The sequence below is a fragment of the Polypterus senegalus genome, chromosome 3 (assembly GCF_016835505.1).
Source record: "Polypterus senegalus isolate Bchr_013 chromosome 3, ASM1683550v1, whole genome shotgun sequence".
Classification (NCBI taxonomy): domain Eukaryota; kingdom Metazoa; phylum Chordata; class Cladistia; order Polypteriformes; family Polypteridae; genus Polypterus; species Polypterus senegalus.
Window position 1 is genome coordinate 223,902,948 of NC_053156.1, and position 20,884 is coordinate 223,923,831.

Genomic DNA, 20,884 nt, shown 5'->3' on the forward strand with positions numbered 1-20,884 from the left:
ATCTATCTTCTTCCTTTACCTGAAAATGATTATCAGATCTGACACAAGGACATTTATATAAATGCAAAGATGAAACAGCTATATTCTACAATGGCATCTTGATCAAGATTAAACAGGCACATTTGTCTACAGTACATTAGCAGTGAAGCAGTCAAAAATTAAGATGGGATTCAATGGATGAGAATAGACTTCTAAGAATGAAGCTACCTCTGAAAGTGGCTCATATGTTATAAGTGAAACAGTAAGACACATTGATGTTGACAGTGGAAAGTTTTTGACATTCAATGCACCCTCTCTGAGACAGGCACAGAAATGGATCAAACAGGTCAGTAACACAAAGGGCCGCACATGAACTTGCAAGGGGAAACCCCCCACACTTGTTTTCCTAAGATTTAAGGATGCAGTGATAGGTAAGTCATGGCTAATTGTTTAAAGGTTCTGTTCTGAGAAAGGCAATGTCAGCGAGCTGGATTCTCGCCAGAGGGTCACTGGCATCGGAAGAGGTGAGTCTTGAACTTGGTGCAGGTGGCGGGGGAGAGAGACATCGAGGAGAATGCAAAGGTCTCCATGACGCAGCTCAGGGAATCTCCTAATGATCTTATTGTCAGCTAAGTGACTCTGATAACAGCTGACGTATCAAATCCCTGGCATCAGTCTAACAAAAACAGATAGGTGGTAGTCTGCTGAAGATGAGTGATAAGAGTAGGCTAGTAAAGTTTGTGTCTAGATAAAGAGTAATGATTTTAAAGCAAAGTGTGGTGCTTCTACAAAAGACTGCAAGAATGTGAGTAATATTTTTCCTTTTCAAGCAGTGTGGAGAAAAGAAGCCTTACTTTTAACAAAGTAGGACACTTAAAAAGGCAGAGAAGTAGCAAAAATCCAAAAACTGGAGAGTGGCATTTTGTTGTCTGACCATGGGTCAGCTCCTGAGCGAAGAAAACAGCAAGGTGGAGATTGATGTCGCCGAGCTACAAGAGTGGTACAAGAAGTTTGTGGTTGAATGTCCCAGTGGGACCCTCTTCATGCATGAATTCAAAGGCTTCTTTGGGGTGTCAGAGAACCAGGAGCTATCAGAATATATAGAGAACATGTTCCGTGCCTTCGACAAAAATGGGGTAAGAGCTTGATTGCATGATTTTTTAAAGTTGATAGGCAATAAGAAACAAATGTCAGATGACTGAGGTAGAAGAGCTTAACATAACTTCTTTAATTTCATCTTATTTGTTTATTTATTTCTGGCTTTACAGGATAATACAATAGACTTCTTAGAATATGTAGCAGCTCTCAACCTTGTGTTAAGAGGCAAACTGGAGCACAAGCTAAGGTGGACTTTTAAGATGTACGACAAGGATGGCAATGGCTGTATTGACAAGACAGAACTGCTGGAGATTGTGGAGGTTTGTACAATGATCTGCAACTGGCCAGTGTCTCTGGCTATTGAACACTCCATGAAATGATAACAATTTCTTAGTAAGGATATAGTGTTTAACTTCTTTTCCACTAAGGCGGGGTGCCCAAGACGTTGATCGTGATCGACTAGTACATCGCAAATGTAGTGCAGGTAGATCGCGTTGCATTCAAAAAAAATTTTTTAAACGTTAGTCTATCATATATGTTCCCTATGGCATTTGCCACTTGATTGACATACAGGGCGGCCGGTCTGAGATCTCTTCTCTTCTAACACACTGGTCATCCCGCACACACGATCAAACACGAGAGCTACTGCAAAACTCCGTCTTTGATCTAGTTAGCCTTCCAATTTATATTAACTAAAGAAGGGATTTAAAAAAAAAAAAAATTTGGGGGGAGGGTATGGGCTGGATGTGGAATTGGAAGAGGATTTTTTTTCTCACAATGTCACAATCGAAGTGCTTTGTCTGATCTGTCAATCTATTATTGCTGTTTCAAAGAAGGAAAATGTGAAAAGGCACTTTCGAACTGTTCATAAAAACTATGAAACTGACTTCCTTCTGAAAAGTGATCTGAGAAAGAGAAAGGAGAGGGAACTAAAATCGCTGTTCATCGGACAGCCATCATTTTTCACTCAGCTGAATTCAAAAGCAAAGGCAGACACACTGAAGCATCATCCGGGTGAGTCACTTGATCATTAAGCATAAGAAGTCCTTCCAAGAGATACCTCCTTGACTGCATTATTCGGTTGTACTTATTTATGCGAGTCAGCCTTTTCCCACATAAAGATTATTGAATCCAAATACTGTAGTTACTATAAATGTATTGAATTATTATTGTGCCATAAAGGTTATTAAGTTATGCAAGGTACAACAACATATATTTTATGTATAAAGTATACTCATATAATATATATATATATATATGATTTTTAATGTAGGTAGATCATTTCGACCTGGTCATTTTAAAAGTAGCTCGCAAGCCGAAAAACCGTGGGCACCCCTACATTAAGGTAAATTAGCTCCAAGGCCACACAGTCAACAGAAATAGAAAAGTAACGTAATCTAATTGTCAGGAATAGAAAGTGACACTTAATCTAATTGTCTGCCCGACCTTCTTCCCATGCAGTAAGGCAGAAAAGATATGGAAGCAGGGAGTCAGTAATCTCTGTGAATGAGATCAAAGCTTTGATAAACCAGTAAAGTCCCGACCCAGGAATTAATGTAGTTGACAAGTTGACAGATAGATAAGTGGATGTAGAGGATGATGTGAAAATACAAAAGGTATTCTTTAGGCTACCCGACAAGCGAGTCTGAAGTATGTAATGGGCAAATCTGGCAACTACCACAAGTATAACAGGACATTATATCCATTTTTTAATGGTCATGTTACCAGTTCTCTAAATGAACTGTAGTACATCACACTTTGAAAAATCTCAATAATATACAACAATGCTGCATGTAGCTTCATACATTACTGTGGTGGAATTCCTTATCAAAAAGTGTGCAATATAAACATGCATCGCTTTATGAAGCACACACAGTCACCATTAGATTTTTATTCTCCAGAAATCAATTTACCTTCATTTTAATGTGGTCTAGCAAAGGAACACTAGTGTGCATAAAGAAATGGTAGTATGTAATCAATTGCCAAGAAGAAGTTCATAGCAAAGAAAGTATGTGGTCAAAGGATCTGATGTTTGCCTGATGTCCACACTCTGTGCATCATGCCTTTAAAACATCCATTGTCAAGGTAGAAACCACTTACCTCATATGGCTTCTTAGCTTTGCATGATTATTGATTTAAGGTATGACAGGTATCTCTTATCTTTACCACTAAGGTTTGAAAATAGAACCTCAGGGCTATATCATGCCGACTGAGTGAACGATGATGCTGGGATAGACTCTGACCCCCATACAACTCTTAATTGGATTAAGCAGATTTGAGTTTGGGGGTATGTTATAATACACTACAATGAACTGGCAGCCCATCCTGTAATGGATCATGTCTTGTATTCAATGCTGTTAGAATAGGCTTCTGCTCCCTGAAACCCTGAATTAGATTAAGCAGGCTGAATATTTTGTGTTATGTTTTGTTAAGTCACATAATATAATATCATAGCAATGACCTCTAACCTCCATGATCCTGAATTAGATTAAGGGGGTATGAATGACATAACATAACATAACATCATCCAAGTGAATGCTGCACATTGATGGCTACCCTACTGTTAATGTAAAGTTTAGTGTTTAGAAAATTGCTAATTCGCTCTCATCTATCTATCTATCTTAACATTGTCAAACTACAGCTCAGGGTCATGGAGGGCTTGAGCCTATCCCTGCAGCACAAAGCATAAGGCAAGAAAGCCCCTAGCACCTAAAGAGAGTGCTAGTTTTATTGCAGGACACATTCACACAATGTCCGTTTGTAACTGACACACACATGTTTGAAGATGTGGGAGGAAAATGAGAATACCCAGAGAAAAAACTCTGTGGGCACTGGGAGAACCCATAAATTGTACACAGACAAAGACCACGCACATGTTTTTAACCCACAATGCTGCAACAGTGAGGCTGACACACCATCCGCTACTGCCTTAAATATTATATTGTATTATTATGTCATGTCATTATCTAACCTGCCTATTCCAAACCAGGGTTCTGGTTGGTGGAGGGTGACTGAAGCATATCTCAGCCACCATTGATTGCAAGGCAAGAACAAAACTTGCCTGACAGGTCACCAGTCCATTGCAGGGTGAACACACACACACACCAAACACACACTAGGGCCAATTTAAAATCACCAGTTCACCTAACAACAACAACAACAACATTTATTTATATAGCACATTTTCATACAAAAATGTAGCTCAAAATGCTTTACATAATGAAGAACAGAAAAATTAAAGACACAGTAAGAAAAGAAAATAAGTCAACATTAATTAACATAGAATAAGAATAAGGTCCGATGGCCAGGGAGGACAGAAAAAAACAAAAAAAAACTCCAGACGGCTGTAGAAAAAAATAAAATCTGCAGGGATTCCAGACCATGAGACCACCCAGTCCCCTCTGGGCATTCTACCTAACATAAATGAAACAGTCCTCTTTGGATTTAGGGTTCTCACGGAAGGACTTGATGATGATGGTCATGTAGACTTCTGGCTTTTAGTCCATCTAAATAACCTAACTACAGGGTCACGGGGGTCTGCTGGAGCCAATCCCAGCCAACACAGGGTGCAAGGCAGGAAACAAACCCCGGGCAGGGCGCCAGCCCACCACAGGGCATATTATATTATATTATATTATATTATATTATATTATATTATATTATATTATATTATATTATATTCTTAACCACTTCCAGAGCTGATTTATTTCCTTTACTGGATAGTTGGATGGATGGATAGTTTAAGATGGAGTCAGTCATAACAAGCCAATAGTTAGTCAATTAACCTAGAAACACATGCGAGAATGTTGCAGGGAGCTTATGGACCTAAAGTTAATGAATATGGGGAGAATATTAATTCTCCACACAATCACAGAGAATGATACCTCTCTTTGTTTTTCTGTGAGTAAACATCCAGTCTTGATACTTTCTTTTAATTTCACTCTTGAATAGGCAACATGAAGTTACTGTTGGCCAAAAAGAAAGGCTACATAAAGATGAACTGTTTAGATTCATTTTTTAGCTAGCCTATACAGTAACAAATTAAACTGAATGTAAAGTATTACACAAATCAAAATATTAGATCTGAATACATGATGGGAGGACTGAAACTTGAAAGTACAACTTATGAAAAGGTAAAAGGAGTCATAGTAGACTTGTCACTATCTACATCGAGACTTTAGGAAGTCTAATAGATATTAGGTTATACAGCACAATGTCTAGAGTACATGTCAAGGAAGGTTATGCTTAAGTTACAATACATAAGTGAGGCTTCATTTGGAGAGCATTTTTGGTTTCCATTTTACAAAAATAACATAGCAGCATTAAAGAAAGCCGAGAGAAGAGCAACTGGGTTGATCCCAGGACTGTGAGGTGTGAACTATGAGGAGAGACTGAAGAAGATGAGCCTTTTCTGTTTTAGTAAAGACATATTTGAGTGTTTTTAATTATGAAATTCATTTATATGATGGGTTGGCACCCTGCCCAGGATTGGTTCCTGCCTTGTGCCCTGTGTTGGCTGGGATTGGCTCCAGCAGACCCCCGTGACCCTGTGTTTGGATTCAGCAGGCTGGAAAATGGATGGATGGATGGATTTATATGATGGGTTCCAGCTATTACATTAAATTAAGTTCATCAGCTTAGTCTAATTTCAAATTTTATCTTCAACACAGATTAAAAACTGGTTAAGATTAGATTTTCCACAAACATTAGAAAGTTATTGTTTGCACAAATAACCATAGATGCTTGATGACTTGATATTATTTTGGAGAAATTTGATGGATATGAGCTTTGTTAGGCTGAATGGCCTGTTCTTGTCAAAATTGTTTTAATGTTCTCACAGCCAAATGGTAAAATGTGAACATTTATGCTGAAAAGGAAAATTAGAATTCATTGCAGAAGATAGCTGTACATGTGCCAAAAATGTGTTCTGTCTCTGCCCAACTTTAAACAAATACATTTGGTTTCAAATAGTATAACTCAACTAAAAGATTCTCTTCTGCATAAGATTGCCTAGTAACTGTATAGCTTAACTAAACAACTGAATTTCAGTAGATATGGAGGCATTCTGGATAGAGTCTTGCTAGTAAAGATTCTGTTTTAAAAAGTGATCAATGCCCTTCTGGTCATCTTTATTTGTAACATAATATTGGAGGTGATACCATTTTTCTGCACTCTTTGAAGAATTGCTAAACTCAGATGTCAGGTTCATCACTGTGCCTTTCTGTGCTATACTGTGAGCAATTCCTGGGCCTCATTGAGAATTCTTTAATGATTATCAATCTAGACATATATTTAGTGAATAGATTTTATGCTTCAGGGTACAGGGTGGCAGTAGTAGGACAATAGCAAAAAAAAATACCAATCCAGGATGGGGTGTCATTCTCTCACAGGGCATGGCATTCCAAATACTCACACTGAGTCCGTTTGGTGCACCCATTTAACCTAAAACACATTTCTTTTTGTGCAGCAGCCTTTAAAAACACACAAAATCCTCTGCTGGTCTTAAATTATTTAAAAGCTTAGTGGTTCTAAATGGTTTGAAACAGGTATTACCCTCAAGTATTTCTGCTTTATTTTTGTTGATCCCCTTGAGGATTCTTACAAGTCTTGTGGAGCCAAGCTTGCCTGATATTTAAATCAGAACAGGACCTGTGGTGTACAGAGTTTTCTCCCCATGTGCTTTCAAAAAGTCAAAACCATTGTTATAAGCCTTCCTTATTGGTGACTGGCCATTAGACAGTGTGTTGACCGTTCAGTCACCTCCATCTTGACATTTCAGCTGTGGTACAATACTATCATGATACTAGCAGAAAACTGTATTACCTCCCTCTTGCCCCAGAAGCGTTGGAGAACCCATTTTTGACAACGTTCACTCCGGCACTTTCAAGACTAATTGTCTGATTACACATGTTTTCTGAAACTGAAAGCTTTATGCAGAAATGTCTTTTTTCAATTCTTCAAAAACATTGTTTAAAATATTTATTGCCATTTGAACCTGATGACTTGTAAGTCATCCAACATATATAGGGTGTGCAGTTACAAAAAAGCTTCTCAGGCTACAAGAAGTAAGTAAATAAAGAATTAAGCAATAGAATACAATATAAAATACAATATAAAGACATCAGTAATCATCATGCATCATACGTAACCATTTAAACAAAACATTTTGTGTCCAACACATGACTTTCCCTACGTAAAGCTGTGATGATTGCTGTATCATCTTGCAGAACAGCATGTGCTAAAAAAGGGTTTAGTCATCACCTCTGTGTTTCTGGCCTACAGCAAAACCTTCTTAATCCAGACTCCTGATTGGATTTTCCATAATGGGAAGAATTCTAATGAAAAAAAAAATAAATGGAAGGAATCTAACTTCTGAGCTGTTTTCGACAAATTGTATGATATATTTTCCAGTATGAGCTCACGCAGCTAAGTTTATATTAACAACTTAATTGTAAACAAGAAGATCAGGAGTAAAGGGACTACAACTAATCCATGTATATTTTTATGTATAACTGTCTGTATGCTGGATAAGAATGAATGTTGTGGTGTACATGATCAGTAATGCAGAGGGAGATGAATGATGCATTCTTGGAAATGAGGCCCTCACTAGGCCCTTTCCTCTGCTTTGGCAACACAAATCAGTCACTCAGCTATTGTAAGCAGTTGACAGCTTCCACTAGCATTGTCCACATGTACACCTTACCTCAGTTCTTTACTTGCTGTAGTGTTTTGATTTCATTCATTTATTCATTTTCCATCACAAGATTGGGTCGTGGGGACAACAGTCTTAGCAGTGAAGCCCATGCCTTCCTTTCTCCAGCTACACTTGCCAAATCATATCGTGGGATTCCAAGGCATTCCCAGGCCATCTAAGAGATATAATCTTCCCAGCAAGCCCTGTGTCTTCTACCAGCTTGTTTGCCAGTGAAACATCCATTGGGAGGCATCCTGAAGGCATCTGGATCAGATGCCTGAACCACCTATATTTTGTTTTTTTTTGATGTGGAGAGCCTACTCCGAGCCTCTCCCAGATGTGTGTGCTTCTCACCCTATCTCTAAGGACGAATCCAGCCACCCATCAGAGAAAGCTCATTTTGGCTGCTTGCACTTGTATATTTCATGCATTAATTTACTTTTGGCGGTTTGGCTTAACACAAGGTGGCAACAAAAGAAAAAAAGCGTCACAGTGTCAATGGAAAAAAAGCGCTTTTTCGTATTGATACAGGGGAAGATCACTCTTGAATTAGGGGTAGGAAGCTGTTTCTGATTGGAAAAAAATTGGAAAGTAATCAAAACCTTTCAATTAAACCTGGAACGTAAAAGACAGCTTCTGGCTGATCTGGACTTTCACCAATCTGGATTGTAGTGAGGTCCCATCAAATTCAGAATAATAGGGTTTTACTGTAAGTAGGGAAAATAAAAAGGATACTTATGTGTATTTAAAGGACACTGAATTCCCTTCTATACATCTATGGTATTTGTCTGATGTTGTTATCTGATTCAAGGTTATTGGGCGCTATTGAACTCACAGGGCATACATAAAAGTTACACTCACTCACTAGTCAACCTACCATTTACATTTTTGGGAGGAAAACCCACACAGACACTGGAAGAATATGCAAATTTCAAACTAGAAGGTCCTAGGATTCTGTTCCTATGAGGCAGCAGCACTAATTACCTTGCCACCTGTGTTGATATGAATCGTAATTATCATTTTTACTTATCTTATCCTGGAGAATGTCATGGTAGAAACATTGTGCTGGATGGCCAAGGCTAATATTTCTTAAATGTGCTGTTCCAACATCTTCTGGGGAATTTCCAGATACTCCATCTGAGAGATGTAATCCCTCATTTCCATCCTGTGTCTATCTAGCTTTTCCCCAGTGAGCCATGCCTTGTACATCTCCATAGGAGGCACCAAGGGGCATTCTAACTACATATTTAAGCCACCTCAATGGTCTCCCCTTGAAGCAGAGAAGCAGCAGTTTGTTTTATCTCTGGGTTTTCCTGTATTGCTGATGACCTCATCCATTCACGAGGAGCACAACAAGCAGGAACCTCAATTCAGTTACTTGTACTTGTGATCTTATTCTTTAGATACAATACAATACAATACAATTTATTTTTATATAGTCCAAAATCACACAAGAAGTGCCACAACGGGCTTTAACAGGCCCTGCCTTTTGACAGCCCAGCCAGTCTTGACTCTCTAAGAAGTCAAGGAAAAACTCCCAAAAAAACCCTTGTAGGGAAAAAAATGGAAGAAACCTTGGGAAAGGCAGTTCAAAGAGAGACCCCTTTCCAGGTAGGTTGGGTGTGCAGTGGTTTTCAAAAAAGTGGGTAATACAATACAATGCACAGAACAGAACACAAGTAATTCTCAATCACAGATCATTGCCCAGAGACTGTAACCATTGGTTAGGACCGTGGTACAGACTTTTTATTAAATCAGAGGTTAAGCATGAGAATGGTGTGTGATGGTGATTTCCTGGTGGCTGCCAATGTTGCCTGATTGGGTGCAGTGCAGGTTTCTGTTTGGACTTTGCTCATTTTCTCCATTTATATATGGGTTTCCCTCTGCATACTCTGAATTTCTGCCCATATCTCAAAAGACGTGTGTTTAGGTAATTGATTCTAAAACTATCTCAGTGTGAGTGTGTATGTGCATTGATCTTGCGATGGACTGGTTGGCTTCTGTTTTGCTCCTGATGCTGCCAGCCTGCATGACTTTGAACTGGATAAGGTGGGTTTGACAATGCTGTATTATCAACAAGAAGTAGACACAAATCTGCATACCTAAGACCAGATTGAGCTGGTCAGGGCGAAGCCAATCACTGCTTTCAACTTGCTGTTAGTTCACCTATTGCTGATAGGAGGATGATTGTGAACTCTCCAGTTCTATCAGTGGTGCAGATCAGCATACTGTAGCTCAAGCCACTGGTCATTGCAATGCAAGGATTTAATGAAATTATTGTTCTGTTTGTTAAACCCATGCCTTACAGTGCATAGTTTTTGTAATATAGAGACTGGCTGTATCATGATGTGTTTTAGCTTCACACACCGTCTATTGGTCACTTAGGACTTCCCATAGCAAAATGTAGTTGCTAGCCAGAAGAAAGGTTTATGACTGTTTCTAATGCCATTGACCAGTCCTTTTGAGTGCTCACTACAGACACTAAGTTTTGTCAAATATCACTTTTCTTTTCTTTGCAGAAAGATCGCAAACAGTAGTCTTTAAGTATGCAAGAACAAAAAAAAAAATTGATGCACAATGTGTACACTTCTTTGCTTTCACTCCCACATAATCATTTTGTTCTTGTGAAGCATCTAAAATGTGCATGACGTGTAAAGTATAAAGCAGTCACAGCCCTTACATAACACTGACTTTGTGACACAAATTAATGGTACTATCTTGACTCAGGACGACTCTTATTTTACAAATTAAATGTGTTAATTTTCCTTATGAGTTTTATCTTGATTTATAAATTTATAAAGCTACACTAGACAACTTTCTATAGATTATGTAAATGATCTACTAACTATGATTGAATCTTGTATTCTGAAATGGTTTATAAATATGTACAACAATGTGTTTTTGAAAATGGTTTTACTAACCTTGTCCGTTGCTTTTCAGATTGTTGTTGAGAAAATGGTTTTACTAACCTTGTCCGTTGCTTTTCAGATTGTTGTTGAACAGATTATTCTTTGGTACTATTTTTAGAAAAGCTGGTAATATGTTGTACATATTGTATCCCTACCAGATTTTTCTTTTCTGTTCTAGTCCATATATCGTCTGAAGAAGGCTTGTCATGCTGACACAGATGATTGCCACCTGTTGACTCCAGACCAGGTAGTCGACAGGATATTTCAGCTTGTGGATGAAAATGGTGATGGTAAGCTCAATATCTTGTATTCATATATACTGTAATGAATGAAAAACACAGATGCAAGATAGGATTCAGCAATGACAAAATTGGCAGTCATGTTGGATTAAAAAATGAAGGTAATTTGAGATTGTACTGGAATCAAGAATTTACAATTAGATATTCGGGCAATTGAAAGGCTTAGTCAGCATATTTTCTTCCTCAGCCTATTCAAGACATGGTATAATTCTGTTCAGCACAGTACACTGCATATATTACTCCCAATTCAGTCTTTCTAAAATTTACTAGGATTATAAAATACTTGTGAAGAATCTCTTCAACCACTCAACCTTCCTTGGCCACATCTTCTACGTATTTCCCTCTAGTTACACCTTTCTGATCAACACATACAGTATTATTTACTTATTTTGCAGTGTTAATTTCAGTAAAAGGCATCTCCTTTTTTATATTCCGGCTTGTGGCAATAGTGGATGGAGAACAATTGCTTAATAGGCACCCTTTTGTGATAACCATGATAACACTGTAAATCTAGTACTTTCTTCTTTTATTTTATTTTTTAATGGAATTTGATTTACTTCCTAAGATGTGCATTATAAATCTTGCCAAAGTTTATATTCACCCAATTTATGCCGAACAGTCACAGAATTTTAAAGGGCAATCAGAAGAAAAACACAAAGTAAAAAAAAATGAAGTGAGGGTCAGAACAGGAGAATAACTATCAGTCACCAAAATCAAGAATCAAGTCAGAAGGACTGCAGAAAGTTTAAAATGCAGAGAAACGAACAAAGAACATTTTTCAAAAGGTTTGAAGGGTTTTGGAATCTGTGTAGTCAGATAAAGAAGTATACCTTTAGATGATCTGTTATCCCATTGCCTCATGATTGACAGGACCACAACCGCTGAGGATACGCCCATTCCTGGACAGTCCTGGCAGCAGGAATAAACAATAGCATCATTAAAAAGGTAGTGAAAAATGGCCCAAATGAAAATCGAAACCAGAAATATTACTTAAGATTATATTAAACTAATAGATTCCTCGGGGTAAAATAACTTCAATAGAGGAAAATGTTTACATCCCTAGGCAAGATGCAAAAATATTCAAAATAGCAGACCCTGACACCCATCTCATAGTTCAATTGGAGCAGGCTTTTTCTTTGTATATAAAAAAATCAGAAGCTTATGTTCATGCATTTACAATCAAGAAATAAATAAAATCTAAGTTAAAAAGAATTGCTTCCTGCCATTCATTTCTTCTTTTCTTGATCAAATCACTGTTTCAAAGTATGCACAACTTAATCCATATTTAGGAGGGTTTTGAGTGGAATGCAGAATTTAATACCATCTCTGGTCATTATAAAATACCATACTAGGGGTCTTCACCCCCTGCTCACTTTGCTTGCTAACCCCCTGGCCTGTGCTATGCGCCAGCCACTTCGCGTCTCTACACTTGAGTATATGGATTTCACTTTCACCAAACAACAAATCTTTTAATTCTCGTGGATAGACCTATTCATATGGGAGAAACACTACTTTTCCCTGATGGCAACACAAATTAGACGATCTAAGTCTCCAACTTAAAGTTTAAAGCCTAACAATATCTACATAGTTCTGTCATATCACCTATGTCCATATATTCAATCTCTTTTCGCTGTTCTGTTATTTGACCGAGTAATAATTTCCGTTTGTTAGCACTAATGCAATCTTTACTATTTACTATTTATTACTTTTTTGAGACTTTCAAATTTTGGTACTTTCATAATCTCTAACCTGTTCTGCTTGTCTATCGTGCCAACGTTTTTGAACCTCTTTACGATGTTCTACTTTGTCTTGTACTCTTTGTCTTTTATTTCTGACCCCGCTTGGAGCTGAGAGCGCAGGGACTGTGTCTGACAATAGCATTCACACGAATGAGAAGTGAGTGGACTGTGGGCATGATTGTAAATGTTTGAGAGGAGGGCGGGACTTGTCAAAATCTCTTGGCAAAAAGTCTTGTCTCATGAAACCTGAAATTATCTCTTACGGGAGTTGAAATTATCTCTGAGAAAGTCTCATCCCAGGATTTCCTTTTATGATAATACCCACTTAGTGCCAATATGTCTCTACCTTTTCAAGTAGAAGTGGATGCATCTAATCTAGGTGTTGGGGCCATTGTGTCTCAGGATTTTCCTGATACAAATTAATTACATCCCTCCTTTTTCTAAAAAGTTATGATCATCTCAGCAGAACTAGCCAGCTGACCAGTGAAGATGCCTATCAAGTTAGCATTTGTCAAAAACATTTAGTGTACTGGCTAAATGACTAGATGCTCATCAAGCTTGGTGAATCTCTTTTTTAAATGTTTTAAGTTTCCCATCACTCACTGTTCTGGTGAAGGCAATTTAAAAGCTAATGGCCTATCTAGAATGTCTGAACCTATGATGTTACCCCTCACCCTGAAAATATAATCCCCCTGAAAAAAATCATAGAAGCAGTTCTGTTTAGACTTCTTAATTTCCTTCAAGACTCCCTTTAGTCTCCTTGTCTTCTTTCCCCTCCCCTCCTCTACTACACCTGACGGAAAAACGTTCATGCCTGCTAAAGCAGGTTGTCCTAGTATCACTGAATGTTTAGAATTTTTCAAACAATGCTTTTGGTGACCTAATATGATTAGGGGTCTTAGAGACTCTATGAGAGCCTTTGATATGTGCAACCAATCTAAAAATCACATTCTGGAATTCGGTTAGGATTTTTACAGCCTATTCCATCACCATTAGAGCCATGGGAGGATATTACAGTGGATTTTATTATAGACTTACCTTCGTCTGAAGGTCACACAACTATTTAAGGGGTTATAGATTGCTTTTTGAAAACTTCTCATTTTGTTCCCTGCAAGCCTCATCCCTGTACCAAAAAGCTGTTTGACAGTTTTATTCATCAGTAGTTTTAGCTACTAAGTCCATCCTATGTTATTGTGACCAGCCCAAACCCCCAGTTTATTTCTAAGTTCCAGTAATGTTTTTGCTCAAAGACAGGTATTTAGGTCAAACTTACTACAGTTTATGCGTTATCTGAGAGAGCAAATTAAAACTGACAGAAATTTTTTAGAACTCTTTTCAGTCCAACTGGTATAATATGTTACTTTTCACAGATTTATCTCAGAATATATTTTATAATTCTTCTCTGAAAATCTCCCCATTTGAGAGCAAGTATGGTTTCATGTCCCCTATTTTGAATTGTGGTTTTACCTATTCGTTGGTAGCCAGTTTTTTGTAATTCTGGTTTGGGGTTCAGGAGCACTTGAAAGCTGAAGCTTCTGCCAAGTACTATGTAGATGGGAGGGAAACACCCTATCCTGCTTCTAAGGTTGAGCAGAAGATGGAGCTTATTACTTAAAACACCTGCTTGAAAGTGACGCCCCTTAAACTTGGTGTGCTGCACATCTGTCCCTATTCTGTCATTAAACATGTGGGTCCTGTTACCCATCGTTTGATTTTGCTAGCTCTTTTTTGGGTACATTCCTCCTTTCATCTACCATACCTTAAGTCTGTACATTTGAGCAGATGTGTTCATTAATTCAATGCCTTCTCTGTCTGTATTGGTTGAGCATCAGCATGAATATGAAATTCAAAAATGTCTTGGTTCTATTAAAAGGGGTTCCAGAGTGGGCTGACTTGTACATTGGCATGGGTAAGGTCTATAGGATCGTACATGAAAATCAGGTGACATGAATGCTCCACGTCAAGCTGTTTTTGTCTGGTTTTAGGGTTGCTATACATGGAGAATTGATTTTGTGACCTGAGTGTTCACTTTAGTTAATGTCCTAAGGGTGCTGATTTTGGTTAGCATCTTTTTTTTTTATTTACTTGATGCCGCTTTGATTGTGCATTGTGATTTTCTCATTTTTGTTTTCATAACACGTGCGTCGTTGATGTCAACAGTAATTCTGGTATAAATATAGCAGTGCAAAGTATGGTCAACACCACTTGGTTGATATTCCAAACAGGATAATCCTTAACAATAGCTTTTTTTTCCAAGTAGGCTCTAGCATTAAGTTTCTTTTTAGTTTTGACTTGATCACTGTTTTATGAGTCTGTCTTCCCCTTTGGTAGTTTATGCTTTGTTAATTTATCTTTCTGGCTTTTGCCTATTCTAGTTTCCAACCATGTTTTTGACTCATAAATCATCTCCTATTTTTTTACTTCCTAATACCCACAAAAATCCTTGGGCACATTCTTTAACCTCCTTAAAATCATCCCCAAGCAAGACTTGTTCTTATCTTTTTATTTTAATAAGATTAAACTCAAGCCACACTCAGGGAAGGTGTAATGATCCACTTTACAGTATTAAGACCAAATAACTCTTGGGACAGTATTCTGCTGCCATCTAGTTGATGAAACAACATTATAAAGCAAAAAAGCATAAATACTTTATGGTAACACTATGGTAAATAATAAATATTCATGAGGGGGACGGAGACTTCAATCTAAAAACACAACAGCAAACAAAAATTCATAAAGTCAGTTATGGAATAAACTGAAACTGAATCATTGCTTGAATCAAGCGATAGTAATGATGTTGTAAATTGGTCATCAGACTTAACAAAAGGTGAAACTGACACCTGTTCAGTAGATTCTGACCTGCCAAATTTCAGTGATGTTCATGTTGGGTGTTGTCTTTATACTATTGCTGATAATCCTGAAACTCCTCATTGCCAATTTACAGGTAACCCCAGTCTAAAGATATCTGTTGATCATGATTTGTCCGGACTATTTACGATTTGTCAGTGATAGTCTGGTGAAGAAAACAGTTGTTGAAATGAAACATGTTGTAAAAGTCAGAATAAAAACCATTTGCATGTTATAGTTGCTGGCAGCTTGTCACCATAGATGATATTTAGGTTTTTCTAGTCTACTGATACTGCAGGGTATTGTGGGAAACCAGTCCAAAAATAGTACTGGTACACAAACTGGTTGTTGCAGACACCCATTTTCAGCAAAGTTATGAATGGGTGTTGTTTTTCTCTCATTTTGAAATACCTGCATTTAACTAATAACAATGACTATCATGAGGCCAATTGCCCAGCACTGAAATGGTATAAACTGTGGGATGTGTATCAGTCGATTGTCAAAAATATGCAGAAGGTGTATGTTCCGATTGTGATATAAATAATAAAGAAAATCATATGTATTACAAAGGGTGGCTGTGTGGATACAGTTAACTGCATCCAAATGGGCACATTTCAAGTTTTTATATACTGTGCAAAGCAAGTTCTGGATACATATGAAACTCAATACTTAACACCGGTAAAGGGACCAAGTGGGATGGTAAGTACAGTTAGTACAGCATCCCTACATCATCTGTGCTGCTACTGGCAGACCCAAGGTTGCTGTAAAGTGATGGACATTTTTTATACTTCATCTGAACTGCTTGAGATTTTCCTTCAAAGGAAAACTGATGCATATGGTACTCTGTAACCAAACCACCATCACTAATGTGGAAGTCACTATGACTTATGCTGTGGCAGGCTACAATAACACAATGAGCAGTGTCTATTATATGGCTCAGGCGCTGACAGTCTAACCTGCCATGTGAAAGCAACAGAGAAAATATTACAAAAAAATTACAAAGTATTACAAAAAAATCTTATGTGCACTGGTGAGTGTTTCAAAACATGTCACAGGAAGAATGTATACTAAATCTGCATCAGTACTGCAGTGGACACTGGACCTACCGTTCCTAATGAGATTATGTTGATGTTTTCATATTTACATGTTTCTGTTACATATAATAACCATTTTTTTTCTTGTTGTACACTTTTGGCTCCTTTCTCCAACATAAAACTAAGAAGGATAGTAGCGTCCTCAACACACTTGTTACCTGAGACATTGATAGAGAGGTCTCTTCCCCAATTTTGGTTCATATTGTCTAGTAGTGAGTAGTACGACATTAATTAACACTACAGATTTCTAGCTAAAATATTTTTGGCCGTGGGCATTGTTAGAGGATTAGGAATATTAGCATCTCATTCTTTTTATGTGGTGAAGATGAACTCCACCTACTGTATTACAATGATGAACTGATGTCCTGCATTATTTAAAACTGAAGAACATTGAATTGACTTTATATAAAGTTAAGACTGTAAATGTGTAGAGCACAGATTTGACTGAAAAGTGTCTGGAGAAACTCACCAGTGCAGACCGTCTTGTCTTTTTATGAGGCATGCTGTTGCTCTCCTTTTTATTTTTTTTTATTTTCTGTGCATGACTATTTACTTCTTCCTTAATTTACTCCTTAATTGCATACATGAACTTTGAAAGAGCAAAAGGCTCTTTATGGCTGTTTTTGATGACCACCCATCAAATACGCCCTTTTCACTCTCTCCCAGTGCTGGTTTTTAATATTGTGCAGTATACAGGTGCATCTCAATAAGTTAAAATATCATCGAAAACTTAATTTGTTTCAGTAACTCAATTCAAAAAGTGAAACTCCTATCTCTATATACAATCTTCATTTGGATCTTGATCTTTGTTTGTCCGTGAATGAATTAGAAGAAGAAGCACTAGATGGCAGTAGAGAGACAGCTAAATCATAGACATTGCATTAAGAATCTCCTCCAGGCTTATACTACTGAAGACTGTAGTACGCCAGTCACACCTCAAAACGCAGAAATTCAAACTAAACAAATTGTTGTGCTTTAAATTAACTAAAGAGATCTTCATGTAGATCTTAATCTTTGTTTGTCCGCGAATTCCAAGCATGCGTAGACCACCTTCCAGTTTAGTATGTTGTTGTTACTCACGGATGTCAACAATGTGCCGGAATAACAAAAGGGGTGTTGGACAGTGTTACGCTGGTTAGCTCCTGAGGCCTGGTTAGAGAATGAGATTGCTGAAGATAAAAGGTATGTGCCTACGTAACATATGAATGAAAGAAAGACAGTGGGTAAAATGAATGACAGCGTAACAGCATGTTCCGGAAATTATTACTGTTATGTTGTAGCCGGCGAGTGCTGCGCGTCTCACAGTTGTACCGTGGCTTGCTCACATGTCAGTGAAGTGATCCCTACTTATGCTTTAAAGAGCCTGGATACCTATGTGTCCCCCTTTTATAACCATTGCTCCGTGTATATTGCCTTACTCTTTGGATTGCCACAAAGCAACCTGCGAGATTAGAGAAAGGTTGAGAAGAGATCGTGAGAAGAAACGACAGCGTCGTGAAAACGAGACGGACTGTGAACAGACAGAAGCAGAAATGCTCCTACACCTCCAAATAATTACGATTCGGACAGTGATTCCGAGTAGCCGTTCCTATCGAATCAATATCCAAGGGTTTTCTTTTGTAATTTTGTTTCCCTTATAAAAAATATTGCTGTGCGATGAAGGGCCCAGTTCACGACTGGCAGCCACGTTTAAACAGTTAGCCCTTCAGAGACAACTTTAACACGCGCAACGTAGTTGGGCGCACATGGCTAGTATTATATAGATTCATTACACACAAAGTGATATATTTCAAGCGTTGATTTCTTTTCATTTTGCTGATTATGGCTATATAGGTAATGAAAACTCAAAATTCAGTGTCTCAGAAAATTAGAAAATTACATAAGACCAATAAAAAAATGATTTTTAATACAGAAATGTTGGCCTACTGAAAAGTATGTCCATGTATGCCTTCAATACTTGGTTTGGGCTCCATTTGCATAAGTTACTGTGTCAGTGTGATGTGTAATGGAGGTGATCAGCCAGTGGCACTGCTGAGGTATTATGGGAGCCTAGGGTGTTTTGATAGCGGCCTTCAGCTTGTCTGCATCGTTGGGCCTGGTGTCTCTCATCTTCCTCTTAACAATACCCCTTAGATTTTCTATGGGGTTTAGGTCAGGCGAGTTTGCTGGACAGTCAAGCACAGTGATACCATGGTCATTAAACCAGGTATTGGTACTTTTGGCAGAATGGGCAGGTGCAAAGTCCTTCTGGAAAATGAAATCAGCATCTCCATAAAGCTTGTCAGCAGGGGGAAGCATGAAGTGCTCTAAAATATCTAGGTAGACGGCTGCACTGACTTTGGACTTGATAAAACACAGTGGACCAACACCAGCAGATGACATGGCTCCCCAAATCATCACTGACTGAGGAAACATCAAACTGGACCACAAGCAACTTGGATTCTGTGCATCTCCAGTCTTCCACCAGACTCTGGGACCTTGATTTCCAAATGAAATGCAAAATTGACTTTCATCTAAAAAGAGGACTTTGGACCACTGAGCAACAGTCCAGTCCGTTTTCTTCATAGCCCAGGTAAGACGCTTCTGACGTTGTCTCTGGTTCAGGAGTGGCTTGACACAAGGAATGCTGCGACAGTTGTAGCCCACGTCCCAGATGTGTCTGTGTGTGCTGGCTCTTGAAGCACTGACTCCAACTGCAGTCCACTCCTTGGGAATCTTCCCCAGATTCTTGAATAGGCTGTGCTTCACAATCCTCTCATGGCTGCGGTTATCCCTGTTGCTTGTGCACCTTTTCTGCCCCATTTCTTCCTTCCATTAAACTTTCTATTAATATGCTTGGATACAGCACTCTGTGAGCAGCCAGCTTCTTTAGCAATGACATTTTGTGCCTTCCTCTCCTTGTGGAGGGTGTCAATGACTGTCTTCCGGACAACTCTCAAGTCGGCAATCTTCCCCATGATTGTGTGGCCTACTGAACCAGACTGAGAGACCATTTAAAGGCTCAGGTTTTGGGTTAATTATCTGAGTGGAGTGGGACACCATGAGTCTACAATATTTAACCTTTTCAGAATATTCTAATTTTCTGAGATACTGAACTTTGGGTTTTCATTAGCTATAAGGCATAATCAGCAAAATGAAAAGAAATAAATGCTTGAAATATATGACTCTGTGTGTAATGATTCTATATAATATATAAGTTTCACTGTTTGAATTGAATTACTGAAATAAATTAACTTTTCGATGATATTCTAATTTATTGAGATGCACCTGTAAATGGGCTTGCAGCAGCATCACACTATTCCTTTGTGGATTTTACATTACTACAGTATTTAGAGTTAGATTGCTGGGTAGGCTCATCTGGCAGGTTAAAAGCTCCTACATTACGGTCTGGTAAGTTTGTACCGTAACAACACTGCACAGATTGCTAACTTACGTTGTTTTGCAACACCAAGCACAGAGTCATGCTATTGCTGATTATATCATAGAAAGGCATAAACAGACTATAATAATCTGTGAACCTTGTTTTGATCAAAGATCCTGAACCACGACTGACTTCAAAGTTTTGGGTGTTTACTATGTAAAATAACAATTTACAAAGAATTTTCCTTACATATAATGTGCACATGGAGTTCTTGTGCATTTTAGTGGTACACCTTACATTTTATATTTGAATTTAGCTGGTTAACAAATAAATAAGTGGATAATACAAATGTGTAATAAACATGCAATATACAACCCCCTCTGTGTCCTTACGGTTTCTGCATTCACTTCAGTATCCTCTGAGTTGCGACAGGTTTGAATTTTTCACTCTCTTTTCTGTCCACAGGCCAACTGTCCCTGGATGAATTCATCGATGGTGCACGCCGGGACAAGTGGGTGATGAAAATGCTCCAGATGGATGTTAATCCAAGTTTTTGGATCTCAGAGCAACGGAGAAAGAGTGCTTTATTTTAACAAAGGCTGCCTTGGGGAAATGCTTAAGGGACCTATTTAAGTTACAGGCTACGTGTTGAACATATTGTTTTGGAATATTTTTTGAAGACTTTATGAAAACATCTAGCCTGTTATTTATTAGTTTTGCACATACAATATTAGTACATTTCAATTTTGAAATATTTCTTTCCTCAGTCTTATGGGGGTTGGGTTTTATATTCACTTTTTGATTGTACAGATCTCGACTGGCATCCCTTTAATAATATGCATGTTCTGAAAATGAATGGGTGGA

At 38.1% G+C, this 20,884-nt stretch overlaps 1 protein-coding gene across 1 annotated transcript; it reads left to right on the forward strand.

Annotated features, from left to right (window-relative positions):
- The first annotated feature begins 914 nt into the window (after window positions 1–914).
- Window positions 915–20,618, forward strand: guca1b (guanylate cyclase activator 1B). The gene is made up of 4 exons (XM_039749993.1): window positions 915–1,115; window positions 1,248–1,397; window positions 10,859–10,970; window positions 20,486–20,618. Exons 1-4 carry the CDS (start codon window positions 915–917, stop codon window positions 20,611–20,613), a joined length of 591 nt encoding a protein of 196 aa, XP_039605927.1. The 3' UTR covers window positions 20,614–20,618.
- The last annotated feature ends 266 nt before the right edge of the window (window positions 20,619–20,884 follow it).

Excerpts from the sequence above, each read along its gene's own strand:
- guca1b (XM_039749993.1), top strand. The coding sequence starts at position 915 with ATGGGTCAGCTCCTGAGCGAAGAAAACAGCAAGGTGGAGATTGATGTC. Across the intron at positions 1,398-10,858 it reads AACTGCTGGAGATTGTGGAG|TCCATATATCGTCTGAAGAA; the intron begins GTTTGTACAATG and ends TTTCTGTTCTAG. Across the intron at positions 10,971-20,485 it reads TGTGGATGAAAATGGTGATG|GCCAACTGTCCCTGGATGAA; the intron begins GTAAGCTCAATA and ends TTCTGTCCACAG.